Source organism: Garra rufa, chromosome 4 (assembly GCF_049309525.1).
Source record: "Garra rufa chromosome 4, GarRuf1.0, whole genome shotgun sequence".
Classification (NCBI taxonomy): Eukaryota; Metazoa; Chordata; class Actinopteri; order Cypriniformes; family Cyprinidae; genus Garra; species Garra rufa.
The window spans coordinates 16,018,385-16,041,768 of record NC_133364.1 but is presented as its reverse complement, the minus strand read 5'-3'; the positions used below and the strand labels follow the sequence as shown (position 1 = coordinate 16,041,768).

Genomic DNA, 23,384 nt, shown 5'->3' with positions numbered 1-23,384 from the left:
AAATGAAATATAATAAAATTAATTAATTAATTAAAATAAAATAAATAAAAACTAAAACAAATTAACATAAAATGAAACAAAATCAAATAAATTTAAACAAAATAAAATAAAAATAAATAAACAAAAAATAACAAAATTACCTAAATAAAACAAAGAAATAAAATAAATAAAAATAAAATAAATAAAATGAAGTAAAAAAAATGAAAAGAATTAAATATAATAAAATAAAAACTAAAATAAAAAACATAAAATTAAATAAAACAAATTATGAAATAAAATAAAAACCTGATTAATAACTTTTAACTTTACTTTTCTAGATATAATTACCCCAAACCCTCAAAATATAAAATACCACAAAATTAATCAAATAAATAAAAAAATAATAACATAAAAAAGAGAATAAAATAAAAACCTGATTAAAAACTCTTAACTTTACTTTTCCAGTTACCCCCAAACCATCATATACAATACCACAAAATGAATAAAATAAGTAAATAAATAAACAGAATAAATAAATAATTAATAACACAAAATAAAATAAAAACCTGATTAAAAACTCTTGACTTTACTTTTCTAGGTATAATTCCCCCCAAACCCTCAAATTATAAAATACCACAAAATTAATAAAACAAATAAAAGCATTACAAAAATAGTACGTTTGTATTTTTTTCCTCTTAAAAAAATACTCGTGCACACGCACATCACGCCGCAGTGGGCGGGGCCACGTAATGGCGTCACAGGACAGGCATCTCAAATGACTGTAGTTCATTCTCCGACTTCCGTGTTCTTTCACTACTACCATCAACCAACCGGCCGACGCAAGAGATCCAGAATGTCTCATCAAACCGGCATCCAAGGTAAAATCCTTTACGAAATTTTGTCGTCAACTCAAATAAACCAGACGGAATTTACTGCGTCGCAATAACGCGTGTTTGTTTATTTGGCGCTTGTTTGTAAATAGAAAAACCTGTTGTGGTCGTCGCTGAGACTGAATCACCTTAAAGAGTTTTATTGCGCGCTTGCAGTAAACAAAACCAGAGCCAGACAGTGAATCTGTGTCAAGTGTACTCTGCCTTTTGTTGCACTAATATGGTCATGCAAATAGACTCCGATTGGTCTTTCACTATCAGCAGTATGTTTTCAGACTGGAGTTGAGGATTAGTCAGGAAGGCAGCAGGTCTCAAAGGTCCAGCTCTAATAACCTTGTCACCTTTATTCAAAGATGTTGCTAGGCATTATGCAATAGACATCTGTTTACATTGAGCTTTTACTGCAGTGGCGTTGTGTTACCATGACAACAAGTGTATGAATCAATGCAGTCAAGCTGAAGTTTTAATTAAGGATCACCTTATTGCAAAGAATTTCAAAGAACATACTCCAGGAATGGACTGCAGTCTTCATACTGTCCCTAACAATGCCTCTTTAGATTCCTCACTTTGGTTCATCAGCCAAATTTCAATTCCGTTGTCCAGAGATGGTCAGCTTTGTTTCGCATCAGAATAAATGGTCTCATTGTGTCCTGTTCTCGCCCTGTGCTTTCTCTTCTCAGCCACCGGGGAAGTGAAAGAAATCTTTGCGAAGGCCCGGAATGGAGAATATCGCCTCATCAAAGTAGTGATTGAAAATGGTGAGATGACTGGTTTACACGTCAGAGTATAAACTACTTTTTAAAATAACCCTACTGTAAATAATCAATATTGAGAAAAACAGCACAATTGTCTGTGTATTTGTTCTCTAATGACAGAAAAATGTAAATGTAGAACCTTATTATATTTTGCTTAATGCAACACAATCTCTTAATTCTTAATTATTTTTAGCAACAAATTACATTCACAAGTCAAGAATGCAATACAAAACCCATGTGTTACTTTGTGTAACACTGTTATTAATGTAAACTTTAAAACACTTTCAAACATGAAAATACAAAACAAGAAAATTATTAGTGTTTTTTTTATTTCTTTTTTTATATGTTCACTTTGTATTGTTTTTTCAGGGTTATTAAAGTTAACTAAAACTAAAACCATAAACAATTTTTGAAATAAAATACATTTTAGCTGTAAAGTTAAACATAAACATTTTATTTCAGTTTTTAAGGCAACATTTATAATTTTCATTTAGTTTATCTTGATGAAACTAAAACTGAAAACTAAAAATAATGAAAACTATTTAGATGTAAAAACAAAATACTATAACTTTAACTAAAACATAAAAAAAATCAAAATATGAATAAGGTAATATTATCTAATAAATTAAAAATGTCATTTATTTGTAATTAATTTAATATATATAATAAATAATTCAAAAAAAATCTAATTTTCTCAAATACTAAATTTTCTGGAATTTTTTGTTGTGTATTTGACTGAACTAAATACAATAAAGAAATTACAAAATATTAAAAATCACAAGATTACTATAATTTTAACTATGAAGGGAAAAAAATAAAAATGTCTGTTAATTAAAACTAATATTATAAAAAAATATATAAATATCATTTGTTTTTTGATTCATTTAATAATTTATACATACTAAAATATAACTTTAACTAAAAAAAATTCTCACAGTTTTGTATTAGACTGAACTATATACTGCCGCTCATATGTTTGGGATCAGTAAGATGTTTAATTTAAAATGTAAAATAACTGTTTTCTATGTGAATATATTTTAAAATGCAATTTATTCCTGTGATACAAAGCTACATTTTCAGCATCATTACTCCAGTCTTCAGTGTCACATGATCCTTCAGAAATGATTCTAATATCCTGATTTATTATCAGTGTTGAAATAGAAAGGTTTTCTACTGTTCAAAAGTTTGGGGTCAGTACATTTTTATTCTTTCTTTATTTTAAAGAAATTAATACTTGTATTTACCAAGGATGTGTTAAATTAATAAAAAGTGATAGCATAGATTTACATTGTTAAAAAAGATTTCTATTTTGAATAAATGCTGTTCTTGAACTTATTATTCATTAATGAATCCTGAAAAAAAAAAATTCTCTCTACTGCTAAATAATGTTCTTTAATTTTTTATTTTGTAATTGACTGAACTAAATACAATAAAACATAAAAAATTGTCCATGTGTGGCCAAAGAATCATATCACACTTTCCTTTCTTCCTTATGTTCCTGCAGAGAAGTTAGTTCTTGGCGGAAATAAACGAGCTGCCAAGAAATGGGACCAGGAATGGGACAGCTGTGTTCTCCCTCTTGTGGAGGATGACATGCCCTCATACCTTCTCTACAGGTTGGATACCACCAACAATCAGGGTTATGAGTGGATCTTTCTAGCCTGGTCTCCGGATCACTCTCCAGTGAGTTTGTTTGCATTCTGTGCTGTCATCTTTCTGCTTTTCTGTATGAGATCAGAGGAAATCATGAGATGACATTGCTCAGTGCATTTTAATCCATCCACTCCATATATAGTATCCCTGGTTTAAAGCTCTTTAAAATATCTGCTCACCAGTTAAGCCTGTCCACAATAAAACAGCCTACAATAAGAGGTTTTGTAGTACTATGTGGATATGATCGTCAACTATATTGTTCCATTGTCATAACAAGTGAGTACAAATAACTGTGGAGATCCCCTGTAATGTGATCTTTTACTAAAAGTTAAACAAAATAGAGTTTGACGTTAATCTACTTTCACTTTTTTTTTTTTAATGAAAAGCATGGGTGACCTGATGCAGAAAACAGACAGTTGTGGTTCTGTGCTACAAATTTGCAATTCTAATTTTCTCCCTCAATGTTCAACAACCAGAGGGAGACTAGAATGGCTAGAGTCCCAGTCGCACCCAAATCAGTCACTCTTTCACGCCGATCTAAAGCCAGCTCGAATTGCTCAAACTGAGAGCTTTCCTGTAACAAAACTACTTTGAAATCAAAATCCAAAAATTCATATCACCCAAGTATTTTCATTTTCTAAAAAAAGGAATCTACTTCAAGCCATACAGGATTTTGCTTACGACACATTACAACACATTTTGCTCAATATTAGCTTCTACAGTGAATGGGTGCCATCAGAGTCATCAAAATAATCCACAAGTAATCCATACAACTCCAGTCTATCAGTTAATGTCTTATGAAGTGAAAAGCTGCATGATTGTAATGAATAAATCATCATAAAGGCATTTGGAGGCATGTGCATTACTTGTGGATAATTGTGATGTTTTTATCAGCTGTTTTGACTTTTGAATTCTACCGGCACCCATTCACTGCAGCTTATCCATTGGTGAGCATGCTGCCTCAATTAAGAAATAAACTCATCTTGGATGACCAAAAGGTGAATACATTTTTATTAACTATTTATTAGTAGTATTAGTATTACCATGATTATATGAGAATATATGTGAACCTGGACCACAAAACCAGTCATAAGGTTAAATTTTACAAAATGTATACATCATATGAATACTCAATAAATAAGCTTTCTATTGATGTATGGTTTGTTAGGATTGGACAATATTTGGTCGAGATACATCTATTTGAAAATCAGGAATCTGAGGGTGCAAAAAAATCTAAATACTGAGAAAATCACCTTTAAAGTTGTCCAAATTAGGTTCTTAACAATGCATATTACTAATCAAATTTACATTTTGATAGGTTTACAGTAGGAATTTTACAAAAAATCTTAATGTAACATGATCTTTACTTAATTTCCTAATGATTTTTGGCATAAAAGAAAAATCAATAATTTTGACAACATACTATGTATTTTTGGCTATTGCTACAAGTATACCCCAGCGACTTAAGACTGGTTTTGTGGTCCAGGGTCACATATAACAATTTATATTACTTTAAATATAATGAAAAAAAATGTTATACAATGCCATTAAAAAGTTTTGATCAGTAAGATTTTTTTATGTTTTTAATGCAGTCTCTTCTGCTCATTAATGCTGTATTTATTTGATCAAAAATACAGAACAATGCAATATCGAGAAATATTATTGCAATTTCTAATATTGGTTACCTATTTTAATATACTTTAAAATATTATTTATTTCTCTGACGCAGCGCTGAACTTTCATCAGCTATCACGCCAGTCTTCAGTGATCCTTCAGAAATCATTCTAATATGCTGATATATTATCAATATTGAAAACAGTTGTGCTGTTTAATATTTTTTTATAACCTCTGATACTTTTTTATCTGATTCTTTGATGGAAAAAAGTTAAAAAGACCAGCATTTATTCAAAATAGAAATATTTTCTAACAACTTAAGTCTTTCCTGTCACTTTTTATACATTTATCACATCCTTGCTGAATAAAAGTATTCATTTCTTACAAAAAATTCAGAAAACTTTTGAACAGTAGTGTATAATTGTAACAACATTTCTAAAAAGTATCACAGGTTCCAAAAAATATTTTGCAGCACAACTGTTTCCAACATTGACAGTAAATCAGCATATTAAAATGATTTCTGAAGGATCATGTGACACTGAAGACTGGAGTAATGGTCTTGAAATTTCAACTCTGCTTTACAGGAACTCATATTTTAAAGTCTATTAAAATAGAAAACTTATTTTAAATTGCAATAATATTTAACAAAATGATAGTTTTTTCCTGTATTTTTGATCAAATAAATGCAGCCTTGATGAGCATAAGAAACTTATTTAAAAATCTTACTGATCCTTGGTTTACTGTTTGCTTGGTTTTTTGATCATGTCTGCTAATAATGTTTGGCCTTAAACAATAACATTTGGTTAACACATCCATCCAGAAACACATTTTGAATTGTTTTTCCTTTCAGGTTCGACAAAAGATGCTGTATGCTGCTACGAGGGCCACACTGAAGAAAGAGTTTGGTGGTGGCCACATTAAAGAGGAGATTTTTGGCACAGTGAAGGTATAAGTTATACCATCAGCCATTCTTTAAATCAAACCTTCACATGAATGGATGGCAGCCATAGGTTTCCCCACTAATGCGTCTCTTTGTGCTTAGGACGATGTCTCTCTTAATGGCTATAAAAAGTACCTCAGCTCCCAGGCGGCGCCTCTGCCTTTGACTGCAGCAGAGGAGGAACTGAGGCAAATCAAACTCAATGAGGTAATGCTGACTTCAACATAAACACAGCATGGGTGTACACCTTAGTCAGGCTCTGCTGAGGTTTTATTAAAATAGGGTGAAAGCCACATCAGTCCAACAGTTCATATCAGGCCTTTTTCTTGCACTGAACCAAAATATTGTTTCATTACATTATGCATTAAACATTATCTTAAAACAAAATGATGGATCCTTGCTCTTCAGAAGCCATTAGGCTGTTTATAAATCATTTTTTGCTGAGCACTATGCATATAAAAACTATAAAGGATGTCCTCAATCACCATGCATGTGCTACTGTATTAACATGATTTGTAGAAGAAAGCCTGCTAAAAAAATGTAATGTAATATTTAGCATCTAACATGCGCTGACTAAAAATAGAGAAGCTCTGTTCCATGCACTCTCTCATTTAAACCAGCTCCTGGAACCAATTGCAAAGGATGCTGCTGGCAATGCATACAATCCTCCCCTCATGCCATAAAAGGATATGCTCTGACTCTTAAACGGATCATTGGCTGTTTGCAAATGACAGGCAGCGTAAATGAGCCAATCGCAAGGCACTCTTAACTCCCCCCAGAGCGGCAGCAGCTGTGGGAGGAAGATAATGCTACACTAATCTACATGTATGAGAGGAGAGGAAAGCAGCTTTGTGGTGTTTTATTTTTATTAATTTGTTGAAAGAGAAAGTAGATGGGTGGATGAAATGATGGTCCCAATCCTGGATGGAAAAGGGGCAGAGAGGCAAAGAAGGTTCATTCAGTGTGTTCTGCACAGAATGCCATTTTTATTATATTTTAAGTGTTCCATTCAAAGGATTTTTTTTTTGTTTGAAAGACATCCCTATGGAAGCCTGTTTCCGCCACTGAGTAATAAAATGTAATAGCAACTTTTTCAACTTCCAATTTGGTTGTAAAGTCAGAATTGTAAGATATAGACTCGCTATTCTGAGAAATGTAGTCAGAATTGCATTATATAAACTTGCAATTGAGAGTTAAGTTGCAAGTCTGAGAAATAAAGTTGTAATTCTGAGAAATAAAGTCAATTCTTACTTTTTTTTTTCTCAGAATTGCGAATTTATCTTAAAATTGATACTATAACACGCAATTTCAAGTTAAGTCAGAATTGTGAGATATAAACTCACAATTGTGAGGAAAAAGTCAGAATTGCGAGTTTTTGTCTTGCAGTTTTGTCTTTATAACTCTTAATTCGCAGTTATTTCACAATTCTGCCTTTGTAACTCGCAACTGCGAGTATATATCACGCAGTTCTGACTTAATTTAAGAGTTTTTCTTTCAATTCTGAGAAATTTTTTTTTATTTATATCTTATTCTGAATTTATAACTCGCAATTGTGACTACATATACTTAATTCCTCAGAATTGCAAGTTAATATCTCAATTATGAGAAAAAGTAAGAATTGTACGTTTATATCGCAATTCTGATTTTAAAACTTGCAATTGCGGGTATATATATCACGCAATTCAGACTTCATTTCTAAGAATCGAGAGTTTATGTCTCAATTCTCACTTTATAACTCGTAATTGTGAGTTTATATTGCAATTTTGACTTCATTTGTCAGATCTGTAAGTTTATATCTCAATTCTGAGAAAAAAAAATGTGTGAGTATATATTACACAATTCTGACTTAATTCCTCAGAATTGCAAGTTTATCTCTCAATTCTGAGAAAAAAAGTAAGAATTGTGAGTTTATATCACCATTCTGACTTTAGAACTCGCAACTGTGGGTATATATCACGCAATTCTGACTTGATTTCTCAATTGTGATAAAAAAAAGTAGAAATTTCAAGTTTATATTGCAATTCTGACTTTATACCTGAAGTCAGAATTTTATTCAGTGGCGGAAATGAGCTTCCATACATCTCTTATGCTCATCAAGGCTGCATTTATTTGATCAGAAACTGTAATATTGTGATATATTATTACCATTTAAAAGTTCTATTTCAATATATTTTAAAATGTAATTGATTCCTTTGATGGTAAAGTTGAATTTTCAGCAGTATATGGGTATTTGTCCTAATTTATTACATTATTATCAATATGAATGAAACAATAATGTATCAAGACAGCCCTCTAATTTATTCTTGGCTATTTTTATATTTTATGCTGCAGTAAATCATATCTAACCTGATAAATATGCTTTAAGCTTATTTTGGTGAGTCAAGTCACTTACTTGAGCTTATTTTTTGGGTGTGATTTGGCAACATTAGGGGTATGATTATTAAGTAAGACTCATAGACCTAGTTTAACAGAAAACATTCTCAAATCTCAAATTTAACAGTGCTGCTTTATTAATTACGGCGTGAACTGCAGAGCTCTTTCCTGACTGCTTTGATTACAGGCCAGTGCATACACATTGTTAAAGGCTTATATGTGTGTGTTTTCAGTTGCAGACAGACATCCATGTTGACACAAAGCAGCAGACTCTTCAGGGAGTGGCGTTCCCAATGCAGAGAGAAGCTATTCAGGCTCTGGAGCAGTTCAGGGAGAAAAGGATTAACTACGTTCAACTGGTACTTCAGCCCTTTTTTCCCCTCTACCACTCCCAGCAGCTCTGTACAATAGCATCTTATACCTTTCTATTTCATCCTATATCATCCTGTATACAAAGAAAACACCTGAAATGAATAATGGCCAGTACTATATGTTTACTGGAAGACTGTAGAAAACTGGTTGTTTGACCCCTACCCACAGAACCACCAACATGTGATGGAAATACGTGTTATAGACCTGAGTAACTATTCAAATATACTAATTATGTCTATCCTATTAACAGGAAATAGATTTTCCTAAAGAATCCATTAAGTTGTCCAGCACGGCTCCCACAGAGTTGAGAGATTTGCCTAAAAGGATCCCAAATGATGCAGCTAGGTACCACTTTTTCCTCTACAAACACTCTCATGAAGGAGACTACCTTGAGTCCACAGGTAAGAGAGGCACATCAGATGTATAATATATAAAATATACATTGTAAATATTGAATATAGAATGTGCATATATAAAAAAAAATTCTGATCATTTATCTGATCAGAAACTGTAATATTATGATTATATTATTACAATTTTAAATGTCTGTTTTACTTTTGAATATATTTAAAAATGTAACTTATATCTGTGATGGAAAAGCTGAATTTTTAGCAGTCATTACGCTAGTATTCAGTGTCACAAGATCAGTCAGAAATCACTCTGCTCTTATTATGTTAAAAAGAGCTGGGCTTCTTAATATTTTTGTGGGAACTGACACATTTTCAGCATTTTTTGATGAATAGAAACCTTTTATAAAATTATAAATGTCTTTACTGTGACTTTTTGATCAGTTTAGTGCACCCTTGCTGAATAAAATAAAATAAAATATGAAATATAAAATAAAATATAAATTAAATAATAATAATACATTTAATTAAAAAAAAACATTTATAATCCCTCAAAAAACTCTGCTTTTATGATTTGAAAACAGTTTAGCTTCTTAATATTTTGGTGGAAAATTATGCATTTTTCATGATTTTAATGAATAGAAAGTTCAAAAGAACAGCATGAAATAGAAATCATTTATAAAATTATACATTTAGTGCACCCTTACAAAATAAAATAAAATAACCATTATCATTTATAATGCGACAAAAATCACTCTGCTACATTTTTCAGCATTTTTTGATGAATAAAAAGTTCAAAGAAGCAGAATTTATATAAAATAAAAATCTTTTATAAAATTATGAACGTCTTTTACTTTTGGACAATTTTAATGCACCCTTGCTAAACAAAACAAAATCGAGTAAAATAAAATAAAATTACCATATATATATATATATATATATATATTTCTTTTTTTTTTTTTCCTATATCACCTATTGACGTCCAAGGACAATATAGGGGTATTAAATCATTATGTGCAGAATGTGCATTATTTTGTAATTTCAAGGTTACATTCAAATTTTAAAAGCTAATAGAAAGCAATATCATTGGATATGTTTTGTCCTTCATGTTTGCAGTGTTCATCTACTCAATGCCTGGTTATAAATGCAGCATCAAAGAGCGAATGCTGTATTCAAGCTGCAAGAACCCTCTCATAGACACAGTGGAGAGAAACCTGGGCATTGAAATAGCAAAAAAGGTATGATATGTTATATTTTCTTACCTATATAACCCTTCTCACTGTAGTATTAAGTACAGCAGACACCATCCTCCTCAATTCCTGGAAACAAATGTCAGAGTTACAGTAAATGTTACAGTTTTCAATCTGTAATTCTTCCTTTCAGCTGGAAATTGACAATGGCGATGAACTAACCAGTGACTTCTTGTACGAAGAGGTCCATCCCAAGCAGCATGCGCACAAGCAAGCCTTTGCCAAACCCAAGGGGCCAACCGGGAAGAGGGGGTGCCGTCGAATCACACGGGCGCCAGGGGACGGCGGCGATGATGATTAAACCTCTTCCTGTTCTGAAACAGACAGTGGTACAATCCGCTTAGTCTAATGAATCCCGTTCTCGAAGCGAATTCCCATTTTTACCTTGACTCATGTAGACCACAGCCCTATAGACTGATCTATGCACAATGTAAAACACTAAGCCTGTGAAATTACATTTTGTAGCTTGCAATACGATACGCTATGTTGAAGAACACAGACTGAGGTACACGAGAATGTATTTTACTAAGCTTCATTTGCATTCAAGACGTTCCTGGTAATAGTTTGAACACTATTACGCTGTTTACCTGCATATTAGCCAATATTATGATATAGAGTGCAATACTGTTGAAATAGACACTCCGTTTAGTGCTTGTTTTCCAGAAATAGATATCGATTGTCAAAAGGAAAACCTTTTTGAAGGGCATTTTTGAGATGGTTTCCCATAAACGTATCTAATCAAACTCTCAGTGGTAGCTTTCCAGCTAAATTACATTTTAGCTTTTAGCATTTTGTCCCTGGAGATTTATGTTTGGAAAACAAGCCTGGAAAGTTAAACAGTCCACAGATTAACTTTTGTGGTTGTCTGATCAGGAAGGTCAAAGTTCAGCTCCGTTTTATGACGCCATACGCATTATTAATTAACTTCCTGATTGATTAGGTTGACAAATTTCTTAAGGAGTGACTAAATAAATGATCAGTATTCTGACAGCCACTGAACCCTGAAGCAAAAGGGTAGAAATTTCAATGAAGGATTTGCCAAGAATAATGTGCTGAAAATGTTCCGATATCTTTTTAATATGTGTTAAATCTTAAAAATTGGTCTTGTGATTGTTTCTTTCTTTTTTTTTAATGTAGGATTGTTTGATTATAGAGATATGATTATTATAGAATCCATCATAACACAAATCTGAAAAGGTGATGCTTCTCTGCATCTATTTTTCACGTTCTTCTAGTGAAGACTAAACCTGCAGAGATACTATTTTTCTAAGCCTGTACAGCTGTTTGTCTCATTGTCTAACATCTTGAAGTGAGTGTCCGTGGTTTCAGGGGGTTAGAGCCATCCTGTCTGTCTAAAGTCTGAATGAATGTTTTACATGTCAACTAATGGCCAGCCTCCATTTCATGCCATTCGCAATCACACTAATGTATACACAGTGCATGGAGTTAAGTTCACTTAGCATCTCGCTTGGGATGCTTTTGAAAGCACTCAAAAGGGAAGGAACTGTAAATTCCAGAACCTCTGGGACGATCCATCTACTGATTCACAACAGGCGAACCACTATTAACATGTCTGCTATGTAAGGGTATTAAGAAGTCAGGAAAAGGAATCATTGAGTCTTAAATGTCTTTTTCTATGCATTGTTTATGATAGAGGAGAGAGAAAAATAAAAACATTTGAAGATACCTTTACATTTGGAGTCGTCTGTTATCTTTAGTCTTTGGGTTCTGTAATTATCACAATTAACAAGTAAATAGTAAACAGTAAATAGTGATATATCATGGGCGTTTTGTCCAAGGAGGCAAGGGAGGCAGTGCCTCCTCAAAATATTGGATAAAAAAATTGTAGAACAACACTATAAATATAAAGTGTATAAATCACTTGTTTTTCCAAAGAAACATTGTCCGACATTAATAGCAGCAGGAGTTACAACAGGAGTCCACGCCTCTCTTGACTCCCCTGAGCCCACTGAGTTTTAACACACCCCCTAAAGCCAGGGTTGCCAGGTTTCCACAACAAAACCCCCCTAATTGCTACTCAAAACTAGCCCAATCAAGTTTCAGTGGGGTAAAACATGTTTTATGGCTGGGTTCCTCTGGTAAAATTTGCATTAACAAGGACTAAATATCACTTTTGGGGTTGCTTTAACCCGCGGACATGAAAAGCAACTACGGGAAAAAGTGTTAAAATAGCCCAATTCTGCAGAAAAACCGCAGACTTGGCAACACTGCTTAAAGAATGTGGTGAGTTTGGTGGGGGGTAATTGAGAATACATTTCTCCAAGGAGGCAAGGGAGGCAGTGCCTCCTCAAAATATTGGCTAAAAAAAATTGTAGAACAAAACTATAAATATGAAGTGTATAAGTCACTTGTTTTTCCAAAGAAACATTGTCCGACATAGACAGCAGCTAAAGTTACAGCGGCAGTCCGCGCCTCTCTTGCCTCCACTGAGCCCATTGAGTTTTAAAACACCCCATAAAGCCAGGGTTGCCAGGTTTTCACAACAACCCCCCCCCCCCCCCCTAATTGCTACTCAATACTAGCCCAATCAAGTTTCAGTGGGGTAAAACGTATGTTTTTTGGCTGGGTTTCCCTGGTAAACTTTGCATTACCAAAGGCAACATCACGTTTTTGGGGTGCTTCAACCCGCGGACATGAAAAGCAACTAGTGGCAAAAGTGTTAAAATAGCTCAATTCTGCAGAAAAACTGCAGACTTGGCAACACTAACTAAAGCATGCGGTGAGTTTGGTTGGGGGTAATTGAGAATAAATGGGGGTAAGTCAAGTGAGAGGAGGCAATTCCTCCATCACAAAATGTTTGGATATGACTGGTTTTGTTCGGATGTGATTGGTTCATGTGATAAATTCCGCCTCTTGTGTTTGTGTGTGTTCTGCTTTCGTGAATCAGTCTAAATGAACAATATAAGGGCGTTAATGGGAAGACTAATTTAAGTTAATAACTCACATAATTACATATAACCACTATAACCACTTAAAATGGCATGAAAAAATTATCTGTGGGAGTTTTTAGTGAGTAATTAGCTTGGTGAAATTTAACCACTGTGACCAATATTTACTGAGATTAGATGACTGATGATTTGAAACTAATAAAATGAATAGCTGAACATAAGTTCACAAATAAAAAAATATTGTTTTAAATTGTTAATGCCTTGAGTTTTTATTTTAATAATGTAAAATGCTTAAAAACACTAACTTGATGAGATTCATACTTGGCTGTAATAGAATTTTTAATGTATAAATATAACATTTTATATAAATGTAGAAATATAAATATACATATATAAATAAAGATTTTTCATTCTTTTTCTGATAGTGTAGGTAAATAATGTTTAACCAGGAAAATGTGACTGGGACATGAGTTTACATTAGATAAAAAAAAAAAAAAGATGAAGACTTTGTCAATACTACCACTCAAACGTTTTTGTTTTTAATGTTTTTTAAGGAAGTATCTTCTGCTCACCAAGCCTGCATTTATTTGATCCAAAGTACAACAATACATAAAAATTATAAATATATTTACCATTTACATTTCTGTGATTTCAAAGCTGAACTTTTAGCATCATTACTCCAGTCACATGATCCTTCAGAAATCATTCTAATATTCTGATATGCTGCTCAAAAAAAACATTTATCATTATTATTATGTTGACAACAGCTGAGTAGAATTTTTTTCAGGTTTCTTTAATGAATAGAAAGTTTAGAAGAACAGCATTTATCTGAAATAGAAATCTTTAGTAACATTATAAACGTCTTTATAATCATTTTGAATACTTTAAAAAGCATCCTTGCTAAATATAAGTATTCATTTCTTTCCCCCCGAGAAAAATGAATAAAAAATACTGACTCCAAGCTTTTAAATGGTATAGTGTATAATGTTACAAAAGCTTTTTATTTCAGATAAATACTGATCTTTGGATCTTTCTATTCATCAAAGAATGAATAGAAAAAATGAAACTATTTTAAATATTGATAATAATAATTTAAAAAATGTTTCTCGAACAGCAAATCAGCAGATTCGATTTCTGAAGGATCGTGTGAGACTGAAGACTGGAGTATTGATGCTGAAAATGTAGCCTTGATCACAGGAATAAATTACATTTTAAAATATATTCTAATAAAAAAAGCAGTTATTTTAAACAATAAAAATATTTCACAATATTACTGCTTTTGCCGTACTTTGGATTAAATAAATGCAGGCTAGGTGAGCAGAAGAGACTTCTTTAAAGAACATTAAAAATCTTACGATTCAAAATCTTTTGACTGGTAGTGTATATATCATTTAATATCTTACATGCCTTTGAATGTTTGGTTCTCATTATGTTCTTAATATGACTCACCAATTTGTAGAGTAAAAACCTGCACTGTAAGTTGAAATAAATACTGAATCTATTTTATGAATCATCTCAAAACAAGAATTCACTATTGCCCTGCTTTTTTGCGATACTGTGGCTTTAAGAGCGGTAGCACGTGGTGCGGAAAAAGTGAAGTGACAACAACAGCACGCGGGTGAGCGAACGGAATATTTTCGAATATCAACATTTTGATTGCTTTGTATTTATAACGTTACAGCGTTAAACGGACGAGCTTTGTAATAGTGATTCAGTTTTGTATATAATCATTTCAGGGTTAACGCGATAAATTCCTCTTTACAATTGATAATATTCTCACTGTACATATCTAAGTTAATAAGCCGCTAAAATAAACTTATTTTCGCTTACTTCAGAATGGAGAGGGACAGTCTCTCCTGCTTCATATCAGACCATGAAGGTTTCTATGGGACCATAAAAAACTCACCCCAAGACTTTGTGGTTATTGAGATAGACATCAATGGACAACTTGTTAACAGTCCTAATGTTCATGAAGAACATACAAAAAGACCTTCTCAACCAAGTCCAGCTACTAAACGGGATAAATTAAAACAATCTAACGTTAAATCAGATGACACTGACATTTTAAATCAGGATTGCTTTGATCTGAATGTAATCCTGGGTCCAGCTGTGAACAAAGAGTTGGAACATTTCACTAACAAAATGAGAGTGCAAGATAATGAGCAAGAAAAGGGGGAACTGTCATTGGGTATGTATCCTGATAAACACCTAAGAGCTGTGGTCCACAGAGCGGTACGATACAACTACCCCTTCCTCCAGACTGTCACCAACCAAACAGAGATTCGGGTTAGAGAGGAGCCAGACTTCAAGGAGCTTGCTAGCTTAGCCTCTGAAGGAGAAGCTGAGGAGTTCTTCAGGTTCATCGATGCTAAAGTACCTGGTTCTGCGTTCACCTTCCTGCCAGATGACAGCAAAGAACACCGGACTTCAGTTCACCATTTTGTTAGCAGGCGGTTTGGAAAGCTTGTGGAAACCAAGAGCTTCACCGATCAGCAGAAGACTTCTATTACAGTGAGACTAAGAGAGAGAAGCAAACAACCCAGGAAGAGAACAACAGCAGACTGTCAAGAGGAGGAAGATGAGGTGACGTTATACACAGGTGAGCAGAGAAAACACTTTTTTAATCATGATTATATGGAAATCAATCTAAGATGTATTCTTTTCCTTTCAGCTTTCATACTGAGGAAGGAGAACTTGGAGACCTTGGAGGCCATCAGCTATATGGCTGCAGTCCTTGGAGTGCTTCCTTCTGATTTTACCTATGCAGGAATTAAAGACAAGCGGGCCATCACCTTCCAGGCCATGGTGGTGAAAAAGATTTCTCCGGAGCGGTAAATTCAACATTAGTCAATTAGCCCATTATTTTCTATTTCTTGAACCTAGTTAAATTAGTAAGTGGAAATGTCCATTTTGTTGGCCATGTTTTACTCTATGGGGGTCTGGCGATACCCTAGGGGGGCTACAAGAGGGTGCTAGGGTTTCTGCAAAAAAAATTTATGAAAAATGACATTTTAGGACTGTCAAAGTTAATGTGATAACTTCAGATAAATAATAAAAAATGTGAAACATACACTGCCAGTCAAAAGTTTTTGAACAGTAAGATTTTTAAAAATGTTTCCAGCCTGCATTTATTTGATTCAAAGTACAGTAAAAACAGTACAATTTTGAAATATTTAAACTATTTAAATTATCATAACTAAAAATACTTAAAATATTATAACTATTTAAATGTTTATATTATATTAATATTAAATTTTATATTATAATATTATATAAATTATTTAGCATCATTTCTCCAGTCTTTAATGTCACATGATCCTTCAGAAATTATTCTAATATGCTAATTTGCTGCTCAAAAACATTTATTATTATTATTGTTATGTTGAAAACAGCTGAGCTGAGTAGTTTTTTTTAATAAAAAAGTTCAGAAGAACAGCATTTATCTGAAATATAAATATGTTGTAACATTATAAATGTCTTTATCATCAGTTTTAGTTAATCTGAAGCATCCTTGATCAATAAAAGTATTAATTTCTATAATTTCTTTCCCAAAAATTATTCTGACTCTGAGCTTTTTGTACAATGTTACAAAAGCTTTTTATTTCAAATAAATGCAGATCTTTGGATTTTTCTATTCATCAAAGAATCCTGAAAAAAATACTTAACTGCTTTACATATTGATAATAATATTATTAGTAGTAATAATAATAATAAATTATCGAACAGCAAATCAGCATATTAGAATTGATTTTTGAAGGATCTTGTGACACTGAAGACTGAAAAAATTATGCTGAAAATTTAGCTTTGATCACAGAAATAAATTACATTTTAAAATATATTCAAATAGAAAACAGTCATTTTAAATGGTAAAAATATTTCAAAATTGTACTGTTTTTGCTGTACTTTGGATCAAATAAATGCAGGCTTGGTGAGCAGAAGCAAACTCTTTAAAAGGCATTAAAAATCTTACTGTTCAAAAACTTTTGACTGGTAGTGTAGTAATTTTAATATTCATGTTCAGCAAGTTTGATAACTTTACCATTTCATTCTGATTTGTAGAACTGACCATACCATTTTTTCTTATGTTCACTACAAAAAAAGTCAGCCAAAAAAAGTAGTACAAGTAATGAACTAAGATTTTTTTTAATGCAAATATTTTATTGTATTTCTTACTTTATCTGCAATAAATAAAACAAAATATTTTACAATTATTTATTTTATTACTATTAATAAAATAATATATATATTTTTTAAATATATTTTTCATTTTCTATTTTTGTACACTCATTAGTTAATCCACATTTTGTAATTTTGTTTGGAATGGGGTCCTTTGATTTGTTTTATACACTCCATTTGAGGATACATATACATATAATATCTTTTGGCAGGTTGCTGAACAAAGTCTCAGAGTTTGAGAGGAGGGGAATGCAGATCTCTCATGTCCGTTCTGTTTCTGAGCCCCTTAAGCTTGGCAGACTCCAGGGAAATCACTTTGATCTTGTCATCAGAGACCTGAAGCCTCATGGGAAACGTGAACTTGCAGAGCTGCAGCAGCTTGTAAAAGATGCAGTGGAAAATGTGAAGGTAAATAAATATGTTCACCAGCATTTAATAAATAAGTAGCATACACACACAGCTACAAAAAAACAATTTTGTTTTTTACAGAACAGAGGCTTTGTGAATTATTACGGTCCTCAACGATTTGGAAGTGGATCATGTGTCCAAGCAGACCAAGTAGGACTTGCGCTCTTGAAAGAGAAAATGGTACTAGTTTGTATGCTCTATTTCCATTTAGTTGCAAAGTTGCTTAGAAAGTCCTCCTAAAACCTTTGTATTTTGAGCAGGAGGCTTCTCTTAAGCTGTTCTTCACTCCAGAGGATGCTGATGATCTCCAGAACAAGGCAAAACGTCATTTTCTTCTCACTGGTGTGTGCTGCAAAAAATGAAAATTAGGTCGTTTCCTATTTGACTGTCTTTGCATACAGTTCCTGTGCATCCAAGACTTAACAGTTTCTTTTTCTTCAGGGAATGCCAAGGAGAGCTTGGCCCTCATGCCAGCTTACAAAGCCAGAGAGCGTCTTATGCTCCGTGCAATACACCGCTACGGCAGCGGAGAGGAGGGTTGCATACGTGGCTGGCTCAGTTTACCCCACAGCATGAGGGTCTTCTACCTCCACTCTTACTGTAGCAGAGTTTGGAACGAAGCGGCCAAATATAGGCTCCAGAAACTAGGCTTTAAGCCTGTCCAGGGAGATCTAGTTTGGGCTGGAGCTGAAAAGGGACTCAGAAACACAGAGGACCTAAACACTCCACAGGTTAGGAACTTGATTTAATTAGTGCTCTAGTCTTGACATTTGTAGTAATTGCTTTATTTCTGTATTGTAGGTCCACGTTGTGACCTTTGAGGAAGAGAAGGATGACTTATTTTCATTAGACCAGGTACTATGTTCAAATGGCTGTGTTTGCTCTGCTAACCCTTACCCTTTAGTTCCTTATAATGTTTCTGCTGAATTTCTTCTAGGTTATTCTTCCGATGCCAGGAAATACCGTCAAGTACCCAGAAAACTTGCTTGGCCAGTGGTATAAAGACCGACTGGCTCAGGATGGCCTGGGGTCATGCCGTTTCAGAGTGACTCCCCTTAAACTCAACGTCCCGGGATGTTATCGCCCCCTGCTCGCAAAGCCACAAAACGTCACGTACAGCCTGCGGACCACAGAAGAGCCACAGGGTCAGTCAGATGAGACTTGTGCTCCCAGTATATCACTAAGTTTTGACCTGGATGCATCCTGCTATGCTACTGTGTGTCTTGGAGAGGTTATGAAGTGTAATCTTTCATAATGACAGTGATTACAAAAATGTTTACAGAGTAAAATATTGGGATTCCTGTTATAAAGTATTTGTGCCTTCATTCACGGGAAAAGAAGAGGATCTTCTGTGCCAGTGTCACTGATGAGAAACTCTGGACGTGTCTTTGAAAATGATTTAATGATTTAATAAATATCTTCTTGACAAATCTCGTAATTGTTTGGTTGTGTGTTTCAGTACTTGAATATTTCAGTTTCTTGCATTTAAACATATCTGACCTACTTTGTGGCTTGTTAATAAGCGAATCAGAATATTTTACCTTGTTTGGGACAATATGTCACTCATTACTCCTTTCTGAATCATCAGGTGATTTTGGCATCTCCACCTGTGAAATTTCACAGGCCTAAATCTGTAGTCCTGATGTAAGACTGTAGCTCAGAATGAGTTGGATAATGACATAACGGCTCATCTAAAAGTGATAGTGTAGATCTCTGCACTAGTTTCCTGTAGATGAGAAATTAAGACAGAGAGAAAAAGAGAATGTGAATTCTTTCTAACATTCTTAAGCCATTAATGTTAGCAAAAAGTGTGTTAAAATGGCCTCCCAATTATCTGTGGCTCAGGATATTTTGCACCCACTATCACTTAATTTGAATTTTTGTCATCATATGTAGCAAAACACCATTAAAAAACTCAAAAAGCAAGTACTTGCACACTCAAAAGATAACTTAAAGTTCTGGATCAAATCAGATAACATTTACCTGTCAAGGCTAAAGAAATAAAGTGCTAAATTGGGATTGTGGAGATTTGAGTTCAAATTACTCTTTCACTTTTGCAATTCATTTATGGTTTAATTGAGTTAAAAACTAAAGCTTACATCACAAATAAAATCTTGGTTCAAACCTGACCAATGCTAATGTTTGTCATATATGATGATATAAAACAGCACTTAAAAACGTTTTCCATACCGAGTTGGGGTTTGAACCAGCAACCTCAGAAACCGTGAGGCAGCACTCTTATTTCCGAACCACAGATCTCTTGTTTGAACACGTGAAGGAACTTATATTTCACTTTTCACCCTGTCATTGTTACAATAAACTAGTTAAATTTTCAACACACTGAGTTGGGGTTTGAACCCATGACACCACAGTTGTGTAAACGTGTGTTTAGCCACTAATGCCACCATGGCTTTCACATTGAAAGCTGGTGTTTGAGCCCTTTTGTTGGATACAAAGCAATACATGGACTTTAATGCAAGCAATAGCAAGGCTTGAACTCAGAACTCCATGAAGCCAACACAACACTCTGTATCCTGAGCCACTGAAACTACTGAGTTAATGGTTGTTTTGGATGAGTTTTATTAATAGCTTTGGTTCGTGATTTAAAAAAAAAAAAAGTCTCAAAGCAATTTTAACACAGAACATGTGAAAGCTTGCTTTACTGAGATTGACATGACAATGTTAAGTATGGACATCCATCATTACAGTGAATGTCCACATGCTCCTGAATGTGTAACGGTCCAAACATCCCTTTTTCTGTAGAGAAAAGACATAAACGTACATTACTCTGCATAATATAAATATTAAATTATGATTAATTTAAAGATTATAAATGTAACAACAACTTGTTCTTCTGAAGATCTGACTGGGAGTTTAGCAAAATAACAGAATGTAAACAAAGAGTAAATTACCTGACAGAGGAGCTTTATATCTTAAATACACATAAACAAACACTTAAATAATGACTTAAATACATGAAGTACTGCTAGACGTGTCCTAGTAATTTTACACGAGAAATACACTGGAAGAGAAGGAGACTTACAGGTGAGCAGCATGACATCTTCCATTCCTGCACTTTATCACAGCGTTTGTCCGTTTTGTTTGTTTGTGGGATGAAATGTGTCCTTAGTGCAATATAAGTCTGTAACTGAGCTGTCATCTGCAATTTATACTTAAATCAGTCTGCACGTGTTGTGGCGACTGTTACCGTCATGTTGTCAAACATCTGAAACTGTCAAACTAAACCTAAAGCACAATTATGCCGTCTGCTGGAGCGGTGGAAAACTGCACTCCGTTTTTACCTTACAAGTTGCTTCAGAGATTTAGCATTCTCACATTAAAAAAAAAAAAGTCAAAGTGTCTTTAATTTGGTAAAATGTGTACCAGGCAGGTGATAAACAGCTGAACCTCAGCACCCTCTTGTGTTTTAACTGAAGCTACAAACCTGAGATGGCAAATCGTAGATGAGAGGACTGGCATTTGCATTTAGAATATTACACAAATTTATATTTCGTCAGGCTCTTGACCAACAGAGCAACTTGGATCTAGTAGTTTTTGTTAAATGATCCAGATAAGCCTTTAAACTAAGTACCAATGGCTTGTTGTGAGAGATTGGTCACTGATGTATATGTACTGCATATGTACATGCATATTAAGAAAGTAATAAATTATAAAACATCTAACCATTTAAATGTTGTCTAATGGCAGCTTTTTTACTGGTGATGGACTGGGTGTTTTTCTGCTTCGGTTTCCAGCATCTCCCCTCCTAAATAGGGAAAACAGTTTAGTGATTGAATGGATTGATAATTGGCGCATGCATTAGATCAGATCAATGTATTAATGTGCTCCATCTTGTGGACAATAAGTCTATCTGCATTAATACGTGAAAATAGCAGGAGGAAAAAGATTGTCCAATCCTGCTCCAGTTGAGCCATTTTCCCGATTTTAGGGAGAAAAAAGATTGTCCAATCCTGCTCCAGTTGAGCCACTTTCCCGATTTTAGGGAGAAAAAAAGATTGTCCAATCCTGCTCCAGTTAAGCCACTTTCCCGATTTTAGGGAGAAAAAAGATTGTCCAATCCTTCTCCAGTTGAGCCACTTTCCTGATTTAAGGGAGGGAAAAAGATTGTCCAATCCTGCTCCAGTTGAGCCATTTTCCCGATTTTAGGGAGAAAAAAGATTGTCCAATCCTGCTCCAGTTGAGCCACTTTCCCGATTTTAGGGAGAAAAAAAGATTGTCCAATCCTGCTCCAGTTAAGCCACTTTCCCGATTTTAGGGAGAAAAAAGATTGTCCAATCCTTCTCCAGTTGAGCCACTTTCCTGATTTAAGGGAGGGAAAAAGATTGTCCAATCCTGCTCCAGTTGAGCCACTTCCCTGATTTTAGCTCCAATCCTGATTAAAAACAGCTAAAGCAGCTAATCAAACTCTTCAGGATTAAAAGAAATATTCAGCAAACCAAAAAACACCCCTTACCTTCACCTCTTTTTTATCACATAAATGAAAACTCTTAATAAAGCCAGTACATTGAAGTCTATATATTGCATTATATCCAACAAATTGGCTCAAATGCCAATCCTCAAAGTGAAAGGCATGGTGGCACTAGTGGCTAAACACACGTTGCTCACAATCATGGTTGCGATGGTGTCATGGGTTCAAACCCCAGCTCAGTGTGTTGGGCATTTAACTGGTTTGTTGTAACAATGACAGGATAAATAGTGAAATATAAGTTCCTTCAAAGGTTTAAACAAGAAGTCTCTGGGTTGGAGGTAAGTACATTGCCTCATGGTTTCAAAGGTTGCTGATTCAAACCCTGGTTGAACTAGTTTATTGTTAAAAAATGACAGTGAATAGTGAAATATAAGTTCCAGCATGTGTTCAGACATGAGATCTGTGGCTCAGAGGTAAGAGCCCAGTGATCAAAGTGTCAGTCTACATCCTGGGAGTCCCAGGTTCAAAGCCCCTATTGGGATGGAAAAATTTTAAATTTCACTAGTCTTTAGAGGAAAAAAAAAAGTCGAAAGTTAAAAAAAAAAGAAGTCTAATGGTGAAAGAGCTTGTGGCCCAGTGATCAGAGTGTCAGTCTACATCCCGGGAGTCTCAGGTTCAAATCCCCTGTCGGGATGGAAAATTTTTTAATTTCACCAGTCTTTAGGAAAAAAAAGTAAAAAGTTCACAAAAAAGAACAACAAAAGTGAAAGAGCTTGTGGCCCAGTGGTCAGAGCGTCAGTTTACATCCTGGGAATCCCAGGTTCAAATCCCCTATTGGGATGGAAAAATGTTTAATTTCACTAGTCTTTAGAAAAAAAAAAAGTCAAAAGTTCACAAAAAAGAAGAGTAAGAGTGAAAGAGCTTGTGGCCCAGTGATCAGAGCATCAGTCTACAACCTGGGAGTCCCAGGTTCAAATCCCCTATCGGGAGGAGTATTTTTTTAATTTCACTAGTTTTTAGAGAAAAAAAAAGTCAAAAGTTCACAAAAAAGAACAATAAAATTGAAAGAGCTTGTGGCCCAGTGGTCAGAGCGTCAGTCTACAACCTGGGAGTCCCAGGTTCAAATCCCCTATCGGGAGGAAAATTTTTTTAATTTCATTAGTTTTTAGAGAAAAAAAAGTCAAAAGTTCACAAAAAAGAAGAGTTAGAGTGAAAGAGCTTGTGGCCCAGTGGTCAGAGGGTCAGTCTACAACCTGGGAGTCCCAGGTTCAAATCCCCTGTCGGGATGG

General features: G+C 34.1%; 2 protein-coding genes across 2 annotated transcripts; both read left to right on the top strand.

The window, feature by feature from the left end:
* Positions 1 to 757: 757 nt before the first annotated feature.
* On the top strand, positions 758 to 11,865 carry twf1b (twinfilin actin-binding protein 1b). Its single transcript, XM_073838140.1, has 9 exons — positions 758 to 857; positions 1,550 to 1,627; positions 3,129 to 3,307; positions 5,742 to 5,837; positions 5,934 to 6,038; positions 8,438 to 8,563; positions 8,827 to 8,977; positions 10,040 to 10,161; positions 10,307 to 11,865. Exons 1-9 carry the CDS (start codon positions 833 to 835, stop codon positions 10,472 to 10,474), a joined length of 1,050 nt encoding a protein of 349 aa, XP_073694241.1. The 5' UTR covers positions 758 to 832; the 3' UTR covers positions 10,475 to 11,865.
* A 2,816-nt stretch (positions 11,866 to 14,681) lies between these two features.
* pus7l (pseudouridine synthase 7 like) lies at positions 14,682 to 19,097 on the top strand. Its single transcript, XM_073838200.1, has 8 exons — positions 14,682 to 15,681; positions 15,754 to 15,913; positions 17,471 to 17,666; positions 17,748 to 17,846; positions 17,927 to 18,008; positions 18,108 to 18,397; positions 18,468 to 18,521; positions 18,604 to 19,097. The coding sequence occupies exons 1-8, from the start codon at positions 14,919 to 14,921 to the stop codon at positions 18,919 to 18,921; spliced, it is 1,962 nt and encodes a 653-aa protein (XP_073694301.1). The 5' UTR covers positions 14,682 to 14,918; the 3' UTR covers positions 18,922 to 19,097.
* The last annotated feature ends 4,287 nt before the right edge of the window (positions 19,098 to 23,384 follow it).